This window comes from Lepisosteus platostomus, chromosome 15 (assembly GCF_059453375.1).
Source record: "Lepisosteus platostomus isolate fLepPlt1 chromosome 15, fLepPlt1.hap1, whole genome shotgun sequence".
In the NCBI taxonomy this organism is placed as follows: Eukaryota; Metazoa; Chordata; class Actinopteri; order Semionotiformes; family Lepisosteidae; genus Lepisosteus; species Lepisosteus platostomus.
This window is the reverse complement of record NC_142625.1, coordinates 4962789-4985436: the sequence shown is the minus strand read 5'-3', so window position 1 is coordinate 4985436 and position 22648 is coordinate 4962789. Positions and strand designations below refer to the sequence as shown.

The following is a 22648-nucleotide window of genomic DNA, read 5'->3' as shown; positions in this document are numbered from 1 at the left end:
AAGGAAGAATTTCAATGATTGTAGTTTACTTCTTGAATGTATGATGTTTTTGTGTTTTAGATTCAGAATTTGCAAAGTTTGTTCTATGCTGGCTGCAGGAAGAACTAAGAAAAAAAGCTTCAAAGCTGACACCAGACCTTGAGGATTTTATGAACTTAAGAGATGCTGCAGAGAAAATGGAAGAACTCATTATGGAGTCGGAGTCGAGAACAAAAGTGTCAATTTTATCGCAAAATGGTAAAAAAACATTCAATTGCAAGATTAACGGTTCCTTTTACATTAAAGTGGTGCCTCCGCCTTAAATAGAGATCCAGCAATAAAATAGCTGATGCTGTGTGGTGGCTCTGTGGCTCAGGATCTGTGCCTGTGGCTGGAAGGTTGCCGGTTCAAGTCCAGCAGCTGGGAGAGGAATCCTAGTCTGTTGGGCCCCTGAGCAAGGCCCTTAACCCCAATTGCTCCAGGGGCGCTGTACAATGGCTGACCCTGTGCTCTGACCCCAGGCTCACTCTCCATGTTTGTGTGTGTCTCATGGAGAGCAAGTTTGGGGTACAGTATGTGAAAAGACAGGTTCCAAATACAATAAATTGTATATGGCCAGTAAATCTTATAATTGAAAACATTGTTTATTAGGACCAGAAGACGATCCAGTCTGGGCAGATACAATGGTTTCTTGGAGCAACTGCTGGCCGAGAGATGCCACAGGACACCGGTCACAACAGTGTTCTTATATTGTTGTTGTTGTTCTTCTTCTTCTTTCTTCTAAATGAATTGATATTTTGTGTTCTATGCTAAAACTTAAAGAGACATTTGATATCTTATTATTTATAGTAATGCACTATACAGTACATATTGTGCATGAAATAACAAATATTACCTATAACTATAACTAAATAACTAAAACTACCTATAGGTACCCTACGACCTATAACTAAAAGAAACCAAAAGAAAACTTTTTTTTTTTTTTTACCTGGATGCACATTTTTCATAGTTCTTTTGGGATTCTGTCCCATTGCTGTCAGATGAAGGGAAAGAAGTGAGGACTTGCAGTATTAGGTGGTCAGTTTGCTATCTGTCATGGAAATGGAGTTTTTGACTGTACACTACCCAGATCATAACACTTGGAACTACTTCTCAGCTCCTGAGCCACAAGCATGGTCATCTGGTTGTTCTACACAAAACCTTGACTAAAGCTTTAGAGTCTACCTCAGGTGTTGCTTCATGAGCCTAAAGTTATATTATGGGCATATTAATTCCTTTCTGTTGTGTTGTTCATTTTCACAACTCATCCTCTGTGTTATCATCAGACTCACTGTATCACTGTGTGCTCATGCTTGATTAATTTCAAAAGGAAAATATTATTTTCTAACTCTGAAAGTTTGTGATGTGCCAGGTGAGGCACTGAAGTCAAATTTTGCTTTGTCTCTTCTTTTTCAGAAGTACAAATTTTTCCAAATTCTCTTCCACAACTAATATTTACCTTTGAAACCAATTGCAGTTAACTGAAATCATCCCCTGACAAATCAATGTACCTGGTATTTTCCGTAAATGCCAACTTTTTTCAGTATGGTTATCAAATAAAATCTGACCCAATTCGTTATCACATTATCTAGTGTTCTTCACTGTAGCGAAGAAGGGCATTGGTCAGGACCCTGTGCAGACGGTAGAATCCGGAAGTAAGTGGAAAGGGACATGGGGAGGAGACGATGAGGAACTGGGCTGGTTGACAAACAGGGGGGCATAGTGACCATGCGCTGGTGCTTGGGGGGGCATGGCCAGGGTGAACAAGTCCAGAGGAGTCCAGGGGGTAATCCAGGGAGAGGTCCAAAAGCCCAGAGCCGGGTGATCCATCCAAGACAGACACAAGACAAGGTTTAAAAACCCGGATCCAGTGAAGAGACGGGGAATAAAAGTGGGTTAACGAGGCCACGCTCTCCAAGCCCCGGACCCAGAAGGCCAGGACGCTGTGGTAAACCCGATGCCGTCGGGTCTATCCAGGACCCTCTGGTAGGCGGGCATCCGGACGTCCATCTACTAATGCTGAGCCCAGAATAGTGAGCGTCTGGCTTAAATAAGGAGGGGCTGGATAGGAGGCAGGTTCACAAAATCAACTAAAATGTGAAAGAGCCGGAGCGCCCTTAAGAGGAGGGATTACACTGCAATCATGCGTTTGCCATTGTTTTATGCTGGTGGTATTTTCTAACACTTGCATGTCTGCATTATGGTTATATTTTAATTTCATACTCATTGCCCACTTGTCCATAATTATACTCTTGAAAAAATATTTTAGTTCTCATATTGTTATGGCGTGGTTAGGGTTTTAAAGTCTGTTTTCTGTTTTTCAGGAAAAGGTAAAAGTTTTTTTCTGAATCGTATGCTTTCGCTGACTAGCGACAGTTTTGATGAATATGCAGTAAATAACAAAGAAGTGTACCTACCACAGGTAAGTAATTAAGGCTGAGTTAATTAGGAAACAAGGAAAGGTCATTCAACCCATCTTGTATAGATAAATGTGTTGTCTTTCTTCTGAATATATTCCTCACATAGTGCTCACGTTACCTTGACAGAATGAGGTTTCTTAGTGTGTATGAGGAAGGTATCTCTCTCATGATCTACTCCTGTCTCCAGTCTTATTTCCTCTCTCCTGTGAGATCATCTACCATCTCCCTGTTTACTGTGTGTCCTATTTATCCTGAATTGAGATCTACAGTACTTAATCCTATGTCCCATCCCCATGAAAGCTAGATTAATGATCTCTCTCATTATGATGATCCGGTCACTGCTAAATATTGAGGTTCTAATGATTTAAACATGTTGATGTTTAGTAGTACTTGCTTCATCACAATGGCTTTTTAGCCATTGCAACTTGCTTCAAGTGAGCTAATCAGGTAAAGACAGCAAACTAGGACAAACAAATTTGTATTAACAATAACACTAACACAAACTAAACAACACACAACACAGCAAAAAACATTCAAGTTATCCTATTTAGAAACACAGCATCTTAGAGGCCTACATCCTGATCAACCAGTAGAAAACAGGCTAACCCAGGAATCAGAAATCCTCTGAGAATCCTCATTGGCCAGCAAGAGAGTTACAGGTAAAACTGCATCCTAAATAAAACAGAATACACCTTAGTGCTAAAATCCTCTTCCTATATATGTGGATTCTCTATAGAGAATGGGAATCCCCCTAGTCTAAAAATGAATCATAACCTGGAAAGAACCTCTTTTGCCTGAGGTACCTTATAAAGAAAATGTTCTAATATAAAGTATTGGGACAGTGGAATGTAAATTGTAATTTTGCTGTATACTCAAGCAATTTAAATTTGAGATGAATAGATTGATATGAGGAAAAGTACAGAACATCACCTTTCATTTCTGGGTATTTCTGTACATATATACTTTAATGTCTTAAAAAAATTCAGGTGGGGAGCTGCGTCAGTATGAGTAGGCTGCAAAGGAACAACTAATAGGTTTATTCCATGCAGAAAAGAGAAGAAAGAAAACAACGTTTTGGCCGTGGAGCCTTCCTCAGGAAAGGATCATCTGTTTCTTGAGGGAGAAAATGGTAGAAAGCTTTAGTTTCTATGAGTGTTACTCTGGGAGGTATCAGGGTCAAAAGAAAAAGTATAAGATTTCAGGCTAAATCTTTTAGGAATTATATTATGTCGACAACATCTGTAAAGGAATAGGAGGTGGTTAGAAAGCCTGGTCTTGGAACAGATCGATGTGAAGAGACAGAATGCTGGTTTAGTAACAGAGAGGGGCAAGTGACCCAGGGAGGAAGAGAAGGAATGACAAAGAGATCTAGAAAAAGATTTGGAGGAAGAAATAGTGGGTCACAACAGATGTAGGTTGAGGTAGTTCAGGTGGGTAGCTGCGTCAGCATGCGTAGGCTGCTTCTTCACACCTGAAGAAGGCTCCACGGCCGAAAATGTGTGTTTTCTTTCTTCTCTTTTCAGCATGGAATAAACCTATTGTGTCTTAGAATAATACCACTTTTTGTGTTCCTTCCCCCAATTTTAGGTGAGCATAATATTGGGACAAATTAACAAAGTAAATTAAAGAAATGTAAAACTCTTGTTTTGGTCATATGAGATGCTTTCCCAAGCCTTTTCTACAGCTGTTTTCAGTTACTGTTTGATTTGGGAGGTTTCGGACTTCACTCTCCTCTTCGGCAAGTGAAATACTGCTCGACTGGATGTAGATCAGGAGATTGGCCTGGCCATGCTAAGACCTTCCACCTTTTTCCCCTAATAAACTGCTTGATTCTGTTGGGTCATTGTCTTGCTGCATGATGAACAGCCAGCCAATGAGTCTGGAGGCATTTTCTTTTACATAGGTAGACAAGATGCTTCTGTACAATTCTGAAGTCATTTTGTTGCTACAACCATCAATAAAGAGAAGTGGACCAGTTCTAGAGTTAACCATGCATGCCCAAGCCCTGACACTACCTCCACCATGGATCATAGATGAGGTGGTGCTTTGGATCATCTGCAGTTCATTCCTTTCTGCACACTTTCACCTCGCCATCACTTTGGTTGAGGTTTATCTATGTCTCATCTGTCTATAACACACTGGCAGCAGTGAGTGCTGAGAGGTGGGCATATGATTAAAATACCCCACCATGTTGTAAATCTGCAACTAAAATAGAGTACTTTGTGTTTTATATAATCTGCCAATTTATGCTACTTAACCTTCTTGGTATAGACAGGACTGAATCTTGTCAATATCTGGGCTAACTCCCTCTCTCCAGAGTTTTATTGTGTTTCATAGATGAGAAATAGTTCATGGAAGGGGCATTAAAACCATGTTTAACTGTCCCAGCAGTGATCATTCATTACGTCATTGTCTTAATGATGAATGGTAGAATTTATGCATATCATGACATTCCTGCCATCTAACTCCTTAATCCTGTGCAGTCAGGATACACCCTGGATGGGACAACAGTGCAGTGCAATCAGCACATCTCTATTGATGTGTATTCAGTACACTAAATATTTTGCAAAACATTATTTTTTTAATTTCTTGAAAGATATTCCTTAAGAAGATTTAATTGAAGGTTTATTGCCTCCGATTTTCTTGTTACAGTACTGTATACCATTTAAAGATTTCAGACAATGTCTTCTAAAAATTCAATGAGAATTCTATGGAATGTCTGAAATTTGAATATTGTTGAAGAGGATTATTTTGATTAGAGGATTGTTACAGTTACAATTATAAATAGTTCCTTGCAGCTATCACAAATCATATCAGCTCATGTAATGTGATTTATTTTCTACACTGAAAAAAAATTCTACACTATTGTCTTTAGAACAAATGTATAATTTGTAGACACAGAGAATGTTTCCAAAACTGATTGCATACTTTTTTTGTTGTTTTCAGTGTGCCTTGGATTGCTCCCAGTATTTGAAAGACAAAGAATGGAGGAAACTAGCAGAAGTTGTAAGTGACCAGTATTCCACTTTATCTAAAGGTCTTCACAGTTCAGGGCCTGCAGAGCAAGGCCGTGGCGAGTTGTCAGGTCAAAACAGGTCAAAGTGCAGAACTTCAGGAGGCTCAGAAAGTCAAGTTAGCAGCGCGACAGAAAAGCCAGACTGGAGAGGTGATGGCAGACGGGCTGGAGTATCTGTGGGAAGATGAGAAGAAGCAGAAGAGTGACACTGAAGGGTAGCAGGGAAGAGGCTGCTCAGAGTAGCAGGCAGCAGAGTCAGTTGAATAAAGGCATCCCAGAGTAGCCTGAAGAGGAAACTTTTTCCTTTGTGCTTTGAGGATGAAATTACTAAGCAAACGTAAAGCGAATGCAGTGCTCAGGGAAGCTCAATGTCGAAGTGCTGGTCCACTGGACACTTGAGCTTTAAATAGGTTGATTAATCAGGGCGGTTGATTGCTGGATCAGCCGCCTGATTGAGCACTTTGGGAATGTCCTGGTCTCCTGTAGTAGAGGGGTGCGAGCTGCTCCCTGTCTGGGTGTAACAGAGAGGCCAAACGTCTGTGAATCCGAATGCTCGTGCAGTTCCTGCATGTCCTCATTACATTCTGTATGCTTGAACCTGGAAGCTGAAAACATTTCTCTTCATTCAGCCGGTTACAAATGCAGCTGTTTTAAGAATGAAAGCGTGGAAGTGTCACAGATAAACTTGGGATATGTGGCTGTGATTCATACAGTTCATAATTCATATAGTTGGTGTTTCCTTTTCTGTACAGCTACTCCAAGAAATCTGGGGGTTGATTGTCTTTTGCTCCCAGTATGTTGGAAACACCAGAGATGTTGACACAACTTGTCAACATAGGCACCAGCCATGTAGGTGCTGCGTATGCCTCCAGTTAATGTAATTTTAAAATACATGCTACAGCTGTTATTTCTATTATGTGTATCTGGAAATCACAGACTAACCTGGAAATCATCGCTTTAAAATTACACAATTTGTAGTTACCTTCTTTTAGAATAACATCCATTCACCAGATTCTTGCCCCAAAACCCCTGAAGAAATGTATCTTTAAAATATTGTGGTGTAAAAGACGTAGAGTACATGAACTTAACAATGGCACACTGTACATAAATAATGTCTATTTGCAGTCTGTGGCCTGGTTTTGTTTTAGCATGTCATACCCTTAATGGAGGAATATATAATGACCCCCATATTTCATCATACCATTGATGAAATAGGGACAAATTTTAAAAAATATATATTTTACTGCAAAAACAAGCGTTGTACAGAGTAGTCAGTACTATACAGTATACAGTTTACAGGACTCCAAAGGTGTTTCCTGAGGTAAGAAATGCTGCTGTAAATACATAGAGGGCATTCAGTAGCTTCACAAGGACTGAGATCTCATGAAGACTGGAGGTAAATGGACATTGAATCCCACAATTTGGAGTATGGCTGTAGAAGATTTTGATTTGCTGAAAAAAAAACATTCTAATGTATTATGAACATATTTGTGTTAACAACATGCCCAAACAAAATATATGACAATATTATCCGACCATTCAATAGAATCACTTTATAAACGTAATTTATGAAAGCAGTGGATATATTACCATTGTCAAGAGCAAATGATATCAAAGTTTAGCAACATTTGCAGTTCACACTTTGATTCTTTAATTCCACCTTTCAAGCCCTTAGTCAGAAAGATTAAAACTATGGGTATCATTGGAGTTGTTCACTTAGCTGCAGGTGGGTTAAGAGGCACGTACACCTACAGTAAATGATCAAAAGGAGTTCCTAGTGGTTAACTCTGGTTAATTAACTTCATAATTAATGATTAAAACCTATAATAAAGGATTCAACAGCCACAGTAACAGTATGCAGGGAGAGAGGAGAAAGGAGAAATAGGAGGAGGAAAACAGGGGGAGAAAGGTATGGAGGAGAAGGCACAGAAAATATTATATTTTGACATAGTGCTGTTAAATACTTGTTTTATTGTTATATTTTCATCATGTTGAACCTTTATGTGACATTCACACACAGATTACCTACCTTTTTTATTTATCTACTGTGTGTCTAGATAACGTAGACTCTAATCTAGACTGTACGTCTCAATAATGTTCCTTCTGTCTACAATATATGTCAGTATTTTATAATATGTCTTTGTTGTAAATGTCTGTAATATGTCTGTAGATTTTATATTACTTTTATTTTTGTTTTGTTTCATGTGAATTTCATTATTTTATTTGCTTTGGCAACACTGATTGTACCCATCGGTCATGCTAATAAAGCACCTTGAATTGAATTGAATAGTAAAAATTATTTAAAGCTTATGACTTATTTTTAAGGCAACTTATTTTCTGAGGCATCCACTCCTAAATCGTGTATCACAGAAATAATAGACTGCTTCTGAATAATTTGAGAGAGATCTCTTTTTTTTCTCTAGTTCAAGGAAGAACTTCTTGAAAACCAAGAACAAGAAAAAAACAATAAAGAAACACTGGAGAAAATGACTAGAAATACCTCCCACAAATCATCTTTTCCTCAGGAAGACGTATGATTTTGATTTGTTTTTAAAACTTGTCTGCAGAATAGGAAAATCCATCCATTCATTTTCTAACCAAGCCATTCCAGGTTATAATTCAGAAAATATAGTTTAATATTGTGGAAAATGAACCTATGAACTGAAAGCATTTTCCAGTATAACTTTCGTATTTTACTTGCTGATTTGCTTTCAGAAGCAACTTCACATTCATAATAAAACTACAAAGTACTCCATGCAGGGAGCAAAATCATTGCTTTCAAACTAGGTGTTTAAAAATACGCTTTTGTAACTTTGGCATCACACAAATCATATACATTAACAGACCACTTGGCATATCATAACATGCTTTTTATCTTAGGTGGGTCCTGGACAACAGACCCACGCATTCACAGCTGTAAGGTTCAAAACACCCATGTGCAGGTAACAAAAAAACACTCCACTACAAACCAAACAAACACCAAACAAAGATCTTAGCTCCTCTTTGAGCTCCAGACTTAACTTCTCCACTGCTTCCCTACCTGCCATACTAGGCAGCTGAGCTGCTTACTGGCTTCAAAACAGCACCTCAGTCTCGCACCGAGACTCTCCTCAAAACGTTTAAAGATCTCTCTACCCCCAAGTACCTTTATTCCGCAAAAGGAACAAGTTTGCTCCTTTTATTTTGGCAGGAGAACGAGGTTCTGCTTTCTGTTCTGCACATGGCAGATGAATTCACTGACACAGGTAGCCTTTGCTTCCTGCTTTTCTAACATCCAGCAACTTCCTGCAATGAGTGAAGTTACAGACAGCAGCAGCTCCTTCCTCAGGTCTTTCTGGGGAATGTGGTCTAGAAAGGCCTGTGCTCTCATAACACCAATACTTCAATAAAGTCTGATTCATCAGATATAGGAGGTGTAATACATTACTGAGTAATTCCAGGATTTTAATACAAACTGCTTTGCCCCATAGATGATAAGACTGAAAAAAGCTGAGGAAGACTCATTTGAAGTGCTGAAGAAGTACTGCAAAGGAGGCAATCTTCGGAAGGTCCAGCCCTTTCTGCTTCCAGAGTAAGTAAACTCCAGGTCAATTTAAAAAAGTTTAAATTATGCCGACCCCAGATGTCATACTGTAATCTGCTGCTGATGCATGGAAAAGTGAATAATAAGCAGCTTTCATATTTTAGCAGGGAATTCTGGGTCTAGGTGAGCTGTAGTGCCGGCTATGAAAACGGGTAGAAAGAAAATTTGCTTTTCATTCAGCTGACACCATGAATTGCATGGATACAAAGATATTCGTATCTAACAGCATAGATTTCAAAATGATCTCAACTTGCTCATTTAGTTATTAGTAGTTGATATGAAAATCTCATTCATCCATTTCTTTAATGAATGATTTGAGGCCCTTTACAAATATGCTGTTCGTCTCCCCACTCATACTCACCCTGTTTGCATCCTTTAATTGATTTAATCCCTTCACAGGGAATATTCAGATCCCCTCTAATTTATATACCCAGATGATGATATTAACTGTGCCACTATCCTATCCTATCTTTCATCAGCAGATCAGCAGTGTAAGATGCTGCTTTTAGGTGCAGTTTGGTCAGGGTCTCTGGTCATAACTGCATACCTGATGACTCTTATATGACAAAATAACAAAATAACAATATCGGCTACTATTTTAATTCTGTCTCTTAATCTTTAAATGAACCTAGCACTTTAACCAACAGTGCTATGACAGCTTTCCTCAGAGAGCTGCATTCTCTTTTATTACTATGACAGACAGGAGCTCTAAACCTGTCTGTAAGAAGGCTAACCCTTGCCTAACATTTTTCTACTTCAAGTCTGTCTGCTAATCTGAGTTGACTCTCTGAGTGTTGCCTGAAGTAACCCTGTTTCTTCTTATAACAGAGACACAAGCGTGCAGGGACATTGGAGGTTGAGTGACTTGACGAAATTAATGTCCCAAGCACCAATCATGGATGTTATTTGTTAATTGTTCACTTAGACTCCATATTATGTGTCACTAGGACATGAAGCTGTGATTATGACCAGTGGAGTCAATACGCAAAAACTCACTTTCTTCACTGAATTGTACATTGGAGTGATGAACAAATTATCTTAGTCTTTTATCATGATGGTCTTTACGAGTTCCAGGACTTACAATCACTCTACAAATTTTGGGGCTCCTCCACTGTACTTATATGTCTATTCTGCAATGTGTGCCTGCTGCATCCCCTGAAGAGTAAATCCATTATGTAATAATAATAATACTAATACTAATACTAATACTAATAATAATAATAATAATAATAATAATAATAATAATAAATAGTAATGTAATATTATAAAAAAGGGCAACAAGCTAGTCCTCTGTGTACTCTCTGAAGGTGCCTTAGGGACTCTCCATATGCATGTGAAAGTATGTTTCCTAAGAGTGTGAACAAATCGCTAGGTTCTAGAAACTGGCTCTCTAGAAACTCTTTCTGTTTTCATTATTATAAACAGTGATATTCTCTGTTTTCAATGAAACCTTCTGCAGACTGTTGACTCTGATCTTGGTCTTTCTCAGAAGTTGGCGCTGACTGAAGCTGAAAGTTGTTGCTGCCTTTTGTAGTGTCTTCATCTTCAGCTTGGAGAGCTGTTGTTGATGCAGTCCAAAGCTTAATTGTAGCTGTTGGACTGGATTTTAGATGTCTGTAATGCGCAGCCTTTTCTTGGAGCATGTATTGTGGGTGTGCAGCTCAGAATCCAGTCAAAAATAAGTGCAGACATCTACTGTACATGAGTTGATGTACATGAGTTGATGTTGAATAGAATACACTTCTCTTTAAACTGGAAAAGACAAGAGAAGTTGTCTAATCATATAGTCATGAAGTTTGACAAGTTACAGGATTAAGTTACGAAACGCCTCCGGAGGGCCGACGCCAACGCCACGTAGTTGTACCGCTGGTCTCCGGGTACATCCAGCAGCGCCTGGCAGGCCTTTCCCTCCAGGACTGCGGCGAGGTGGCCCGCCATCTCCACCTGAGACCAGCCCTTTGCCCAGGCAAATCTGGAACTGGGCCTCAAACATCTGCCATGGGACCTCCCCATTATAACGGCTCAGTCTCACCGGCGCAGGCTGGAGCAGGGATGGTGGGCTGGACCCTGCTGGTCTGGCATCTCCTTCCTGAGGCGACCCGGAAAAGGGCCCCCTTTCCACTGAGTGGGTCATCGTTGGGTAGCCCTGAAAAGGGCTGTGGCCACTGGCGGCGCTGAGGGGTCATCCTGGCCCCTGGCGGCTGCTGCTCACCCCCAAAAGGCGCTTTAGGGGGTCACTCGGCTGCTGGGGGATCCGGCGCTTCTCTGAGTCTCACAACATCAGCCATTCACTGTCCATCCTCCTGCTTCTGACACCAATGTAACGATTTCGGGTTCGGATAGGACAGACACAAGAACTCAGACTTGCTGAGTTAAAAGCTGCCTTTATTTTTCTTCTCCATCACCACCTGCCAGCTGGCTCTCCCGCGCCCCCAACCAGAGAGAGACAGACACCCCGCCCCCAACAGCGAGAGCTACCACACCGCCCGCGCGCCCGAGAGAGAGAGAGAAAAGAGAGAGAGAAAAGAGAGAGAGAGAGAGTAACACCCAGGGGTGCAGAAGCAGGGAACTATTTACAAGGAAAACGGACACCTCCCCAGACTGTATGCCCGCTTCACTGTAGGACAGCCGCACTGGTCAGCGGCCTTCCTAAACCCCGCCCTGACCACTTCCACTCCTGTCCTGCCCCTCACCACGTACCATAGCTGGGGGCTCTTCTGCCTCTGCCCGGGGCGAATGCGCTACACTATGAAATTATAGTTCGGTTGTTTTTATATTCAGCTACCAAAATTAGCATAATTCAAGGTTAATATCGCATTTTAAGTGGATTTAAAGATGCACAGTAGAGTAACAATAATAGTATCACTAACATCGAAAGCACCACAAGTGCCACCTATTGATTGTCTTTGGCCAGTGAATCACACCCTGTTACATGCCACTGTGCCACAAACACGGTATTAAGAAACGATGCATGCTCTGAGGGGCTGCATAAGTATACAGTAGCTGCTCTATCTACCATGACCCATCAACACAGACAATAAAAAGTTACATATTTGTCAAAAATATTTGTATCTGTATTCTTATTTTCTAGAAAAGGCCCAGAGAACTCATGCATATCGACAACTAAGTGTGTAGTGCAACTGCGGTATAGCAAACTTTACCAGATGAAAGTGGATTATATGACTATGGAGAGTCTCCAGAATCAGCTTTATGAGCTGGTCCTAATGATGAAAGGTAAGTTTTTAATCTATTTCCTTCATGTTTTTCCTTCATGCTCATCTATTAACTACTGATGTGTTCTTAATCTCATAACTGAATTTATGAATTTGTACTGAATTATAATTTGTTTAAACATGTTTACACATCTCCACTCTGTAGCTGTATTTGTTTACTAAAGCTGTACTCATAGTTTTCATTCACATGCTAATTAGTTTTAAACTAATGTTTTAAGTATAATGAATGGCTTAAAACTCACATAATTCACTCACACATGTTTCATTTTTGCAGTTGTTTATTTGATAGTTTATTTCTAAATTCACTAGGAATAACAAAACCCAAGAATTACAGGTATAGAAAATGTTAATTGAATGTTTTGGGAGACCAATCTCCTGTAGAGGGAGAAGTGAACTTTCATACTGTCGGATTAGAAGTTTATTGGTTGCTGTGACAGTGGCATAATCTCACGGTGTTTGCTGCTGGCAGACCTGTGACCTTGGGAAACATTGTATTAGTGAAAAGAAGATGAAAAAATGATGTGATAGAGTGTGAAAGTGCAGTCCTTTCAAGTCTCAGCTCCCTTACTGTCAGGTATGGCCGGGCTTCAGTAGATAGGGATCCTATGTGAGGCGCTTCCAATGGCGAAGGTTAGGAGTTGAGTCGGTATGCGAAGGCGTGGTCGAGTACAAGAGCAGGTGTCCAAAATCCGGGAAGGAGTCGAGAGTTCGTAAGTACCAAATCGGGAGGCGAAGACATAGTCGAAGGGAGTCGTTTGAGTTGGAATACCGGTGGCCTAACAACAAGAAAAGTAGGAAACATACGAATACACAGCTCAAGGAGGAGATCTCAGTCATGAGCGAAGAAGGGAAGACTAGTGACTAGACTAGTTTAAATAGTGCTGAGAAGATCGGTGCATGAACATTTAGGGAGAGAAGAGCTCGTGGGAATGTGTGAGTGCTTACATGCCCGTGTGCGATTCGTGACACTTACTGTGTGGGTTTCTATTGGTTTTCTGTAGCACAACACCTTGACTACTTATTCTTCTGTGCCATTTTTTGTGAAGTTTGTTTCAGCTGATATTCTGGCAGAATTCTACAGATGGATGTTTGTCAACTGTGTTAAGACTCAAACGTATATATTTTAGGGAAACAAATGTATTGATTTAAAATGGCATTGGAAACATCCCCCACCTGTGCCTGAAAGACAAGGGAGGTCAAACAACCCATACCCCGGAGAGAGTTAATAATGAAAAGTAGATGATAAAAAATGAACACTGGTGAGGGGAGTGGCAGCCAGAACACTCCGGAACCAGACTTTCACGAGAAATGACAGCAGCTGAAAGCTTGGGAGAAATTAGAATCATTTATTGTGATGTGGAGATTTGGCGTAACCCGCTTGGCTGAGGGCCAACCTCCCGGCCGTTGGACGGGGAGGATAGGACCCCCATGCGACCAATGGGGTAGCTGCAAAGGTGGAGAGGGGGTGGAGGAGGGATGCAGAAAACGAACGAGGAAGAGGAGAGGGTGACGTTTGATATTTATGGAGACCGGTTGCTTACGTCAGGATTAGTGAGAATTGCAGCAGCTGTGTCGATTGAGCGCGGCTGCCTTCATTCCTCCCGAACTTTCATTAAAAACTCCATTTCACGAGAAATGACAGCAGCTGAAAGCTTGGGAGAAATTAGAATCATTTATTGTGATGTGGAGATTTGGCGTAACCCGCTTGGCTGAGGGCCAACCTCCCGGCCGTTGGACGGGGAGGATAGGACCCCCAAAAGAACCAAGCGGGACCCCCAGTCACCAGTGCAGAAAAAACAAAAACAAAAGATTATTGGACCAATTCGGCTGAGGGGAGAAAGTGCCTGCTTGAGGATACCGGGGTTAGTTTTAATGTATGCATGGTAAGCCTCGGAGGATCAACGGCCGAGTTGCTTGATGAGATACTCGGGTATGCCTTGGTGAGTGGCGGAGGATGCGGCCCCTGATCTAAAGGAGTGCCCGGAGAATTGTATAGGAGAGTATCATGATACGGCCCTTCTCATTTGCGAACAGAGGGGCAGTAGGCAAAGCTCCGGCAGAGGTGCGAAGATGTGCGTAATGGGATAGAGGCTCGTAAGGGCTTATGTAGGAACAGAGTGTGAAATAATAGATGAGAGTGGCAGATCTGAGTTGGTTGGTTTTGCTTTTCTTGAGATAGAAGGTCAGTGTCTCGGAAGATGAGATGGAGATGTTGGATAAGCAGGGTTGAGGAGAAGGATCGAAGGATGTGGAATTAGCGGTAATTTCAGAGCACCTTAGGAAGATAAAGAAGGCTAACAAGAATAAAGATTCAAGAGGGCGGTCGACCCAGGGTGAGTGGTAACCAGACGACGTTGATGCAGGATTCGAGGATGTCTGAGGTAAGTGGTGCGCGTAGGTTCGGAAGTGATTTTCAAGCCACTGAAAAGCCTTTAAGGAGAGTGATTCGAGGGTGGATAAGGGATAGACGGATCGTGCCGAAAAGGAGTGGATGCCGCACAGGTATACTTTGGTGGTGGATGCTCGTACCTTGAGTGAGTTTCTACGATAGCGAACGAAGGATGATGCGGTGAGAATGTCGAAAGAACAGAATTTTATGTTCGCAGAGAGGTGGAAGGATTGGAAGCCCTTTCAGGCAGTGCAGTAAGAATCGAGAGTTCAAGGGGCGATAGTTTGCTGGGCCGGCTGGAGATAGCAATGGAAAGGATAATTTGGAGGAACGTGAGTTCCGAATAGGGAGATACTGTGCACGGGTTCGGTCTTGCATCTGGTGCCAAGTTCCTGAAGCGAGAGAGAGAGTCAGCTATCTCATTAAGGTGACCTGGAATGTGAGCAGCTACGCGAATGAATTGATGTGTGAGAGAAATCCATTTAAGGCGGCAGAGGAATTTCATGATGGATTGGGATGAAGACCTTCCTTTGTTGATTATATGAACTACTGCATGGATGGCCGAATGGATGAGGATGGTTTATGTTTCCAATTGTGGCCCCAAAGAGAAGCAGCAACGACAATTGGAAATATTTCTAACAAGGCTGATGACTGGTTGGCGAGAGGGATTGGAGAGAAATCGGGAGGCCAAGGGGCCGCAAACCATTGGCCTTTGTAATAGCCTCCGAAACCGACTGAGGGGGCTGCGTCTGTGAAAAGCTGGATATCTTCAGTGTCAGAGAGGAGGTCATCGTAGAAAAGAGATATGCCATTCGAGTTGGCCAAGAAAAGCTGCCAAAGCCTGGGCTCGGATTTGCAGTTGGCTGAAGGGCTTACGTGGTGGTAAAGAGAGGGCACGGAAGAGGCGAGGTCGAGAAGGTAGACCGTCCTTGAGGGATGATACGCATGGCGTAATTGAGGTGGCCGAGCGGAGAGAGAAGTTCCCTCTTTGTGCGAAATTTGGCAGAAGAATAGATAGAAATATACATCTGGATCCTGTCGATTTTGTCGCGAGGCAGGGAAGTGGAGAAATTGATGGAATTGAGGGTGATCCCGAGGAATTGGATTATATGAGAGGGGCCAGTTGTTTTGTCCATGGCAAGGGGTACCCCTAGTTTCCTAAAAACGGAAAGAAGTGTGGTGGAGGCTCTTGCGAGTGGGGTGTGAGGAAAGTCTATGGTAAGGAAATCGTTGAGAAGGTGGACGAGAAAAGGAAGCTTATAGTTATTCGAGGGGATCCAACCGAGAGCTTCGGCTAAGGTACCGAAAATGTTTTTTGGGCTACTCCTACGTCCGAAGGTAAGGTGGACTGCGAAGAACTTGTTCCGCCAATGAACTCCGAAGAGGTGCCAGAGGTCTGGGTCAGGAGGCATAATTTTAACGGCACTGGAGATGTTGGCCTTAGCGAGCCAGGCGCCCAGACGAACCGCTATACCAATGGGATTGATGTGGTATGCAGGGAATGGGGAAGAGTCAAGTGGGCAAATCGTGAAACCATTCTCGACTTTGGATGCTAGCAAGGAATCAACGGACTGGGGATCGGCGGTGGCAGATTGCAAAATTTTTTTTTTTTTTTTTTTTTTTTTTTGCAAAAGACAAAGGAAGAAGGAAGTGTGCACGGGCCTGGTGAAAATCTGAAGGAAAGGCCGTCGAGTAAGATGTGGGTGGAAGAGGGGTCGGGGTGATGGAGCAGGCCGAAAAACAAGAGCGGGGATGTCAATTGGGGTAGACAGAAAAGCCAGTAGTCTTTTGGGAACGCTGAAGGTGGAGCGAGCATGAGCTTTGCCGCAGAAGCTGCGAATGTGAAGGAAGCGACGAAGGGGAGAGGTACGTGTAGAGGAATTGAAGATGTTGGGAATTTGTTGGCCTCTGATCATCACGATGGGGCGACTGCGAACATCTTTGGACCGGGAAGGTTTGAAGAAGACCTGGCGGGAGAATAGATGCTGTGGGGGAGAAGGGGCGGAGTCGAGGTTGGGCTTGCGGACGGTACCTGGGCAAAGATTTGATGAATGTGTCCAAGAGGAACAGAAGTCGCAGGAAAGAGCTTGGACACCAGTGAAAGTGCGACAGTAAAGCTCAATGTCCAGGGCTCCCCAGTAGGTGCGCTGGTTCCGTTGGAGTAGGCGGGCAGCGGCCTCGGCCAAGAACTGCTTATGGTAATCGTAGGACAGGGAGCCCTCGAAAAGGACGGATAGATCGGGGATGCTGTGCATGTAATCGTCGAGTTCCTGACGACGTTGGGGAAAGGCGGAGCACGTGATGTCGTGGAAAATGCTGAAAGCCGAGCAGAAGTCGGAAATTCGAAGGACTGAAGCAGAGTGAGGGTCAGAAGATTTGAGTAATGGAAATCGAGCCGCAGTCGACTGTTCTAGAATCGGAGTTGTAAGTGGAGGAAGAGAGAAAGTGAGCTAGATTGACTTCCGCACCTCAGAATTTGCTGCCGGAGTGGAAAGGGAATGGGAGGAGGACTAAACTTTAGTGTGTTAGGAGGAGCTGGGAGAGGAACGGCTGTTCAGACAAAAAGTCCTTAGTAAAGGGGAGATTGGAATCCAGGGCCGAAGGCATGGGATGACGGATGCCGTGTTGGACACCGGGGAAGGGAGAAGATGAGGAGAGAAGAAGAGCGGAAAGCAGATTGTGGTAGGAGGGGTTTGACGGATCTGGGGCCTGAAGCTCGGTGGCTTGGGATATGGAAGCCGAAGACTGCTGGGAATTGAAGCAGGAGCGAAGGCTGCGTTAAGGACTGAGGAGGCTGCCGAGTCGTCTTGGACGCCAGGGGGTGGGGGAGGGTAAGGGGCCGCCTGCTAGCTGAGCTGGGGGTCGTTTACTAGCTGGCCTTCGGGCCGTGGAGACAGCAGCATGGGCCAAAAGAAAAGAAACCGGGGCCGAAGGCACCAAGCTGGCGGAGCTTGAGCCGTGTTGGACGCCGGAGGTAGAGACAGGAGAGTGCAGAAATTAGATTAAGCGGAGAAGGGGGGAGGGGCGTGAGCCTGGGGCCTTAGACTCGGCAGCAAGGAGTTTAGGGCAGGAGGCTGGGTGGGAGAGGCTAGGTGCAGTTGTTCAGCAGAGGAATGGATTGCTTGGGGGAAGAGACAGACACGGATATATCAGGACAAGACAAGACAGAAGATGCGACAGGCAGAGGCGCGGGCGGCCTCGGGGTCCTCACGTTGGGATGAGTGGCGGCGGCGCGGGTGATGTCATCAGAGAGCGCCGGGGGAAGCTGGGGAGTTGATGTTTCCTTGTGTAGACTGCGGTTAAGTTTTTTTTTTTTTTTTTTTGGAAGCGTTTCTTTTAAAATGGACGCCATGTTTTCGAAGTATCCTCTGGAGGCTTGCTACGGTCCGGTTGGAAATCGCGAGAGATGATCCAGGAGAAGGGGGAGCCGATGTGTATGAAGCGCGGCGGCAGGGACATCCTCGAGAGAAGCGGGGGTTATTTGGAGATTTCGCCGTGGAGGAACGGGAAGGCTGGGTTTGTAATGAGAGAGGGACTACGACGGCGGAACGCAGTCTTCGACGAGGAGCTGGATCTTGTGAGGACTGGCTGGGAGATGAGCGGCGCTGATGTGGCACGGCGGCTGAAGGAGGCGATGAGACGGAGGTGAGGGGAGCTGTGGGGGGTGGACTGGACGAGAAGAGGAGGAGAGTCTCCTGCGCTGCAGAAAAGGTCTTCATCGGAGCGGCGGATTTGTAGATCCATGAGAAGGGAGCACGGATTCGAACTAGGCAAAAACAAACCATGCAGAAAACGAACGAGGAAGAGGAGAGGGTGACGTTTGATATTTATGGAGACCGGTTGCTTACGTCAGGATTAGTGAGAATTGCAGCAGCTGTGTCGATTGAGCGCGGCTGCCTTCATTCCTCCCGAACTTTCATTAAAAACTCCATTTATGAGACAGAAACAGCTTCTGGATGCGTGTTTTCATGCTTGCTGATGACACTGTACATCTCGCTGAGTACTGCTTCGGCATTAGCTTTGTTGTAACAGAAAGAATAAGGTTCTGGATCCTGAGATGAAGTAAAACAGATGAGTTTATTGCATGCAAGGAACAATAAAGCCGAAGTCTTGTTTCCCGCAAGAAACAACAAAACTGAAGTATTGTTCGATGTGCCGGTACAAACTTTTAGGTTATATAGTCCTTGCTTGCTGCTTCAGACGTCATTCGGTGTTATGGTAAGGGGAGGGGGTCATGGTATTTGGCCAGTTAAAAGACCCTGGCCAAATGGTCAGTTTAAGATTACGCCCCCAGGGGGTTCCTAGCTCGCATCTGGAATCCTTATCAGTTAACCCCCTTTCCTGCCATAAACCCCTGTTGCTTAGAAGTCTAATTTTCAGGCAGAACTGACTTAAGTTAACCCTTTTTACATCTTGTCTCTTACTTCAGCATGATGCATTAGCACAGTGTTCATAATAACAGCCCTAAATTCCCACAGTAGGCAAAGAGGGTGACATTTAATAGTGAGGTACTCCAGATTAGATGCACACGATCTGTACACAGTTTCTTTGTCAGTGCACCGAAGGTTATTTTATACTACAGGTGCTCTGTTGGGGTAATTGGTGGTGTGTCTGTCATGGCATTCAGGTTACAGGATTTTACTCTATGCATGACTTTGGAGCAGTTTAAGAAATGGTACAAGGCAGATATTTTACAGTGGGTTTCTTTAGTCGCTCGGTTTACCTAAGGATATCAGAGAGCCATCATCTCGGATCTCTATCAAATCTAGATTCCAAACCTTCTTTTTTAGATGGGATTTTATTGAAAAAGACCAGACTTCTTGTGGTTTCAGTGCACAGAGATTTACAGTCTCATTTAATTACTGGCTTTGTTAATGTAGGGGTGCGACCTATAGATATTTCTGGCACCGCCAAGATGATGACTGTGTACAGAAAGCTCTCTCGCTGTGTGTCTGTTTAAACGTTTATTTACACGTTAATACTCTTGTTTTGTGTTGGGCACTCAATGGCTGTCATTACTTATGGCAGAAAAACACTTTTAAACCTGGGGCCAGACTCCTGAGGGTCATCAAACAACTGTTTTCACATACCTGACCCCACCTGCCGGACCGGACAGAGATGCGGTAAACAGACGCCGGGGGAGACGAGGCGGCGTACTAGCGCAACTACGGAGGTGTCCGCACAGACCACCACTGCCGTCTATTTTGTTACCTAATGTTCAGTCACTGGACAATAAGATAGACGAGCTACACTGTTGGATCAATGCGGAAAGGGACCTGAGGGAATGCTGCGTGTACACCTTCACTGAAATCTGGCTGAATGCGTACAGTACATCCTGGGCACCACCATCCAGCCAAAGGGGTTCACCGTTTATATTATGTCACACCCCTGGAGGACTCATCGCCTAAATCAACTCCTGCACATTCCAGTGCAGTTTCCATAGAACTAATCAGACACACCTTCTCCCACCTGCCTACTTAAACCAACCTGACCCACCACTCCTTGCTGGGTTTCACCTAGCTAGAACTGCATTGTTCCCTGTTTGCAAGATTTCTAGGTTTTTGGCTCTGACCACTGGCTTTGTCTCTGACTTCGTCTCCTGGATCTTGACTGGGTTATTGTGGATTTATTGGTTTTTGACCCTGACTTCCTGACCCACGTGTTTGGATAAACTCCTGCTGGTACATTTGAGTTCAGGGGATTCTGCTTAGGGTCCTTCTTCCGCACCGTAACAGTTAACCACATGGACAGAAACCACCAAGCAACCAGCAAACACAAAGGAGGAGGCGTTTGCTTCCTGGTCAACAGTAAATGGTGCACTGACGTGGAGGTAATCTCTAAATCCTGCTCACCGAATCTAGAACACCTGACCATAAAATGTCAACCCTTTTATTTGCAGAGGGAGTTTTCCACTACCATTATTACGTCCCTTTACATTCAATCTCAAGCCTGCGTGGAAGCAGCACACAGCGAACTCCACGACATTATCAGCAAGCACGAAAACTCCCACCCGGCAGCCGTCTCAGTTGTAGTCGGGGACATCAACCACTGCAATCTGAGGAAAGTACTGCAAAAATACTTTCAGCATGTCACTGTACCGACAAGAGGAGGCAATATTTTGGACCACTGCTACACAACAATAAAAGGAGCATACAAAGCGCTTCCCAAACCAAATTTCGGTAAGTCGGACTACATCGCTCTCCTGTTGCTTCCTGGGTACAAACAGAAGCTAAAAACCTCTCCCATTGCGAACAGGTCAGTGCGTTGTTGGTCTGAGGAGGTGGAAAGCAGGTTAATAGACTGCTTTGATAGTACAGACTGGGATGCATTCAGAGCTCCCAACACAGATTTAAATGAGTATACGGATGCGGTCACCAGCTATATTAAATACTGCACCAAGATTTGTGTACCAGAAAAGAAAAATAGGACATTCAATCACAGGCTAGAAGGGCTGCAGCCAGGAGATTGACACGAACAACATCCCTGCCTGACGAGCTGAACCATTTCTATGCTCTGAACACGGGCACTGCTGAGAAGACCCCAAGTGTGCAGGGTGAGTTTGTTCTGAAACTCTCAGAGCAGGATGTACGGAAGACTCTGAGCAGGGTGAAAACCCATAAGGCTGCAGGGCCTGATGAGATACCAACTCGTGTCCTGAGGACATGTGCAGCCCAGCTGGCCACAGTGTTTATGGACATATTTAATTCCTCCCTGTCGCAGTCCATTGTCTCCACCTGCTTAAAAAGAACACTGTTGTTCCACTCTCCAAAAAGGCAAAAGTGACGTGCCTGAAAGATTACCACCCAGTAGCATTAACATCTGTTGTGATGAAATTCCTGGAGAATGGTATTGTCACACATGAACACCTCCATCACAGAGTCCCTGGACCCCTTGCAGTTTGCCTACCAGAACAACACATCAGTGGATGATGCTGTCTCCCTGGCTCTACATACAGTACAGGAATACCTGGACACTGAGAACTCATATGTGAGAATGCTGTCTGTGGACTACAGTTCAGCATTCAATTTAGTCATACCCAGCCAACTGGTGACAAAGCTCAGGGGACTAGGACTGTGCAACTCTGTCTGCAACTGGCTGCTGGACTTTCTAATCGATAGACCACAGGTGGTACGGATAGGTAATAAAACGTCAACACCGCTCACCCTGAGCACTGGCACCCCACAAGGCTGCTTTTTGTGTCCAAGGTTGTACTTCCTAATAACCTGGACTGTGAACATGGACATTATCTTGAAGAAGGCTCAGCAGTGCCTCTATTTCCTGAGGTCAAGCAATGGGGGATGCCAGTATATGCGTTGGTGAACTTTTATTGCTGCACCATCAAGATCGTCCTCACCAACTGGATCACTGTGTGGTATAGAAACACCTCTTCTCGAGAGAGAAAGGAATTGCAGAGAACGGTGAATATGGCCCAGAAGATCATCAGCTGTGGTCTCACTGAGATTAACCAGCTCTATGAGGATCGCTGCCGTGGTAGAATTCTGTCCATCACAGAGGACAGTCACCACCCCGGGCATGAACTCTTCACCCCACTGCCCTCAGGCAAGAGACACAAGAGCATACGTACACTTGCCACCATATTCTTTAATAGCTTCTACCCACAGCAGTGTGATTGGTGAATGCATTTGGCCATGCCCCTCGGACCACACCTATCTGCAGTCATTGTTTACATTCAAACTGTTTACTTGTTAGCTTGTACATTGTCTACTGTTTGTTTGTATAATGTCTTGATGCACTGTCTGCACTTTGTGTTTTAGAACTTTTTTAACAATCGAGAGACTTTCTGTAAGAATTCCATTGTACCAGTACATGTACCAGGTACATATGGCAATAAAGTTCAAGTTCAGGTACAGTAGCATTGGTGTGCTTTTGAACATTAAAATCCTAAAAATCCAACCAGGTGTAGTTGCGAATAAGCAAAGAAAGGGTTCTAAAACCAGATACTAGATGTTTTCCAACTAAAATCTGTGG

At 43.8% G+C, this 22648-nt stretch overlaps 2 protein-coding genes and 1 long non-coding RNA gene across 5 annotated transcripts in view; 2 read left to right on the top strand and 1 right to left on the bottom strand.

The window, feature by feature from the left end:
- The window catches only part of LOC148647739 (uncharacterized), a 29212-nt gene extending 6683 nt beyond the window's left edge, over positions 1-22529 (top strand). The window contains exons 4-10 of the mRNA XM_088607670.1: positions 61-237; positions 2343-2440; positions 5385-5444; positions 7878-7985; positions 8925-9025; positions 12129-12271; positions 19688-22529. Of these exons, the coding sequence (XP_088463796.1) occupies positions 61-237; positions 2343-2440; positions 5385-5444; positions 7878-7985; positions 8925-9025; positions 12129-12271; positions 19688-19701 (701 nt within the window). The 3' untranslated portion in view covers positions 19702-22529. The remainder of the gene's footprint in view (positions 1-60; positions 238-2342; positions 2441-5384; positions 5445-7877; positions 7986-8924; positions 9026-12128; positions 12272-19687) is intronic.
- The window catches only part of LOC148647728 (uncharacterized), a 492485-nt gene that overhangs the window by 184184 nt on the left and 285653 nt on the right, over positions 1-22648 (bottom strand). The window lies entirely within an intron of this gene.
- Positions 1-22648, top strand: part of LOC148647738 (uncharacterized) — a 187194-nt gene that overhangs the window by 121496 nt on the left and 43050 nt on the right. The window lies entirely within an intron of this gene.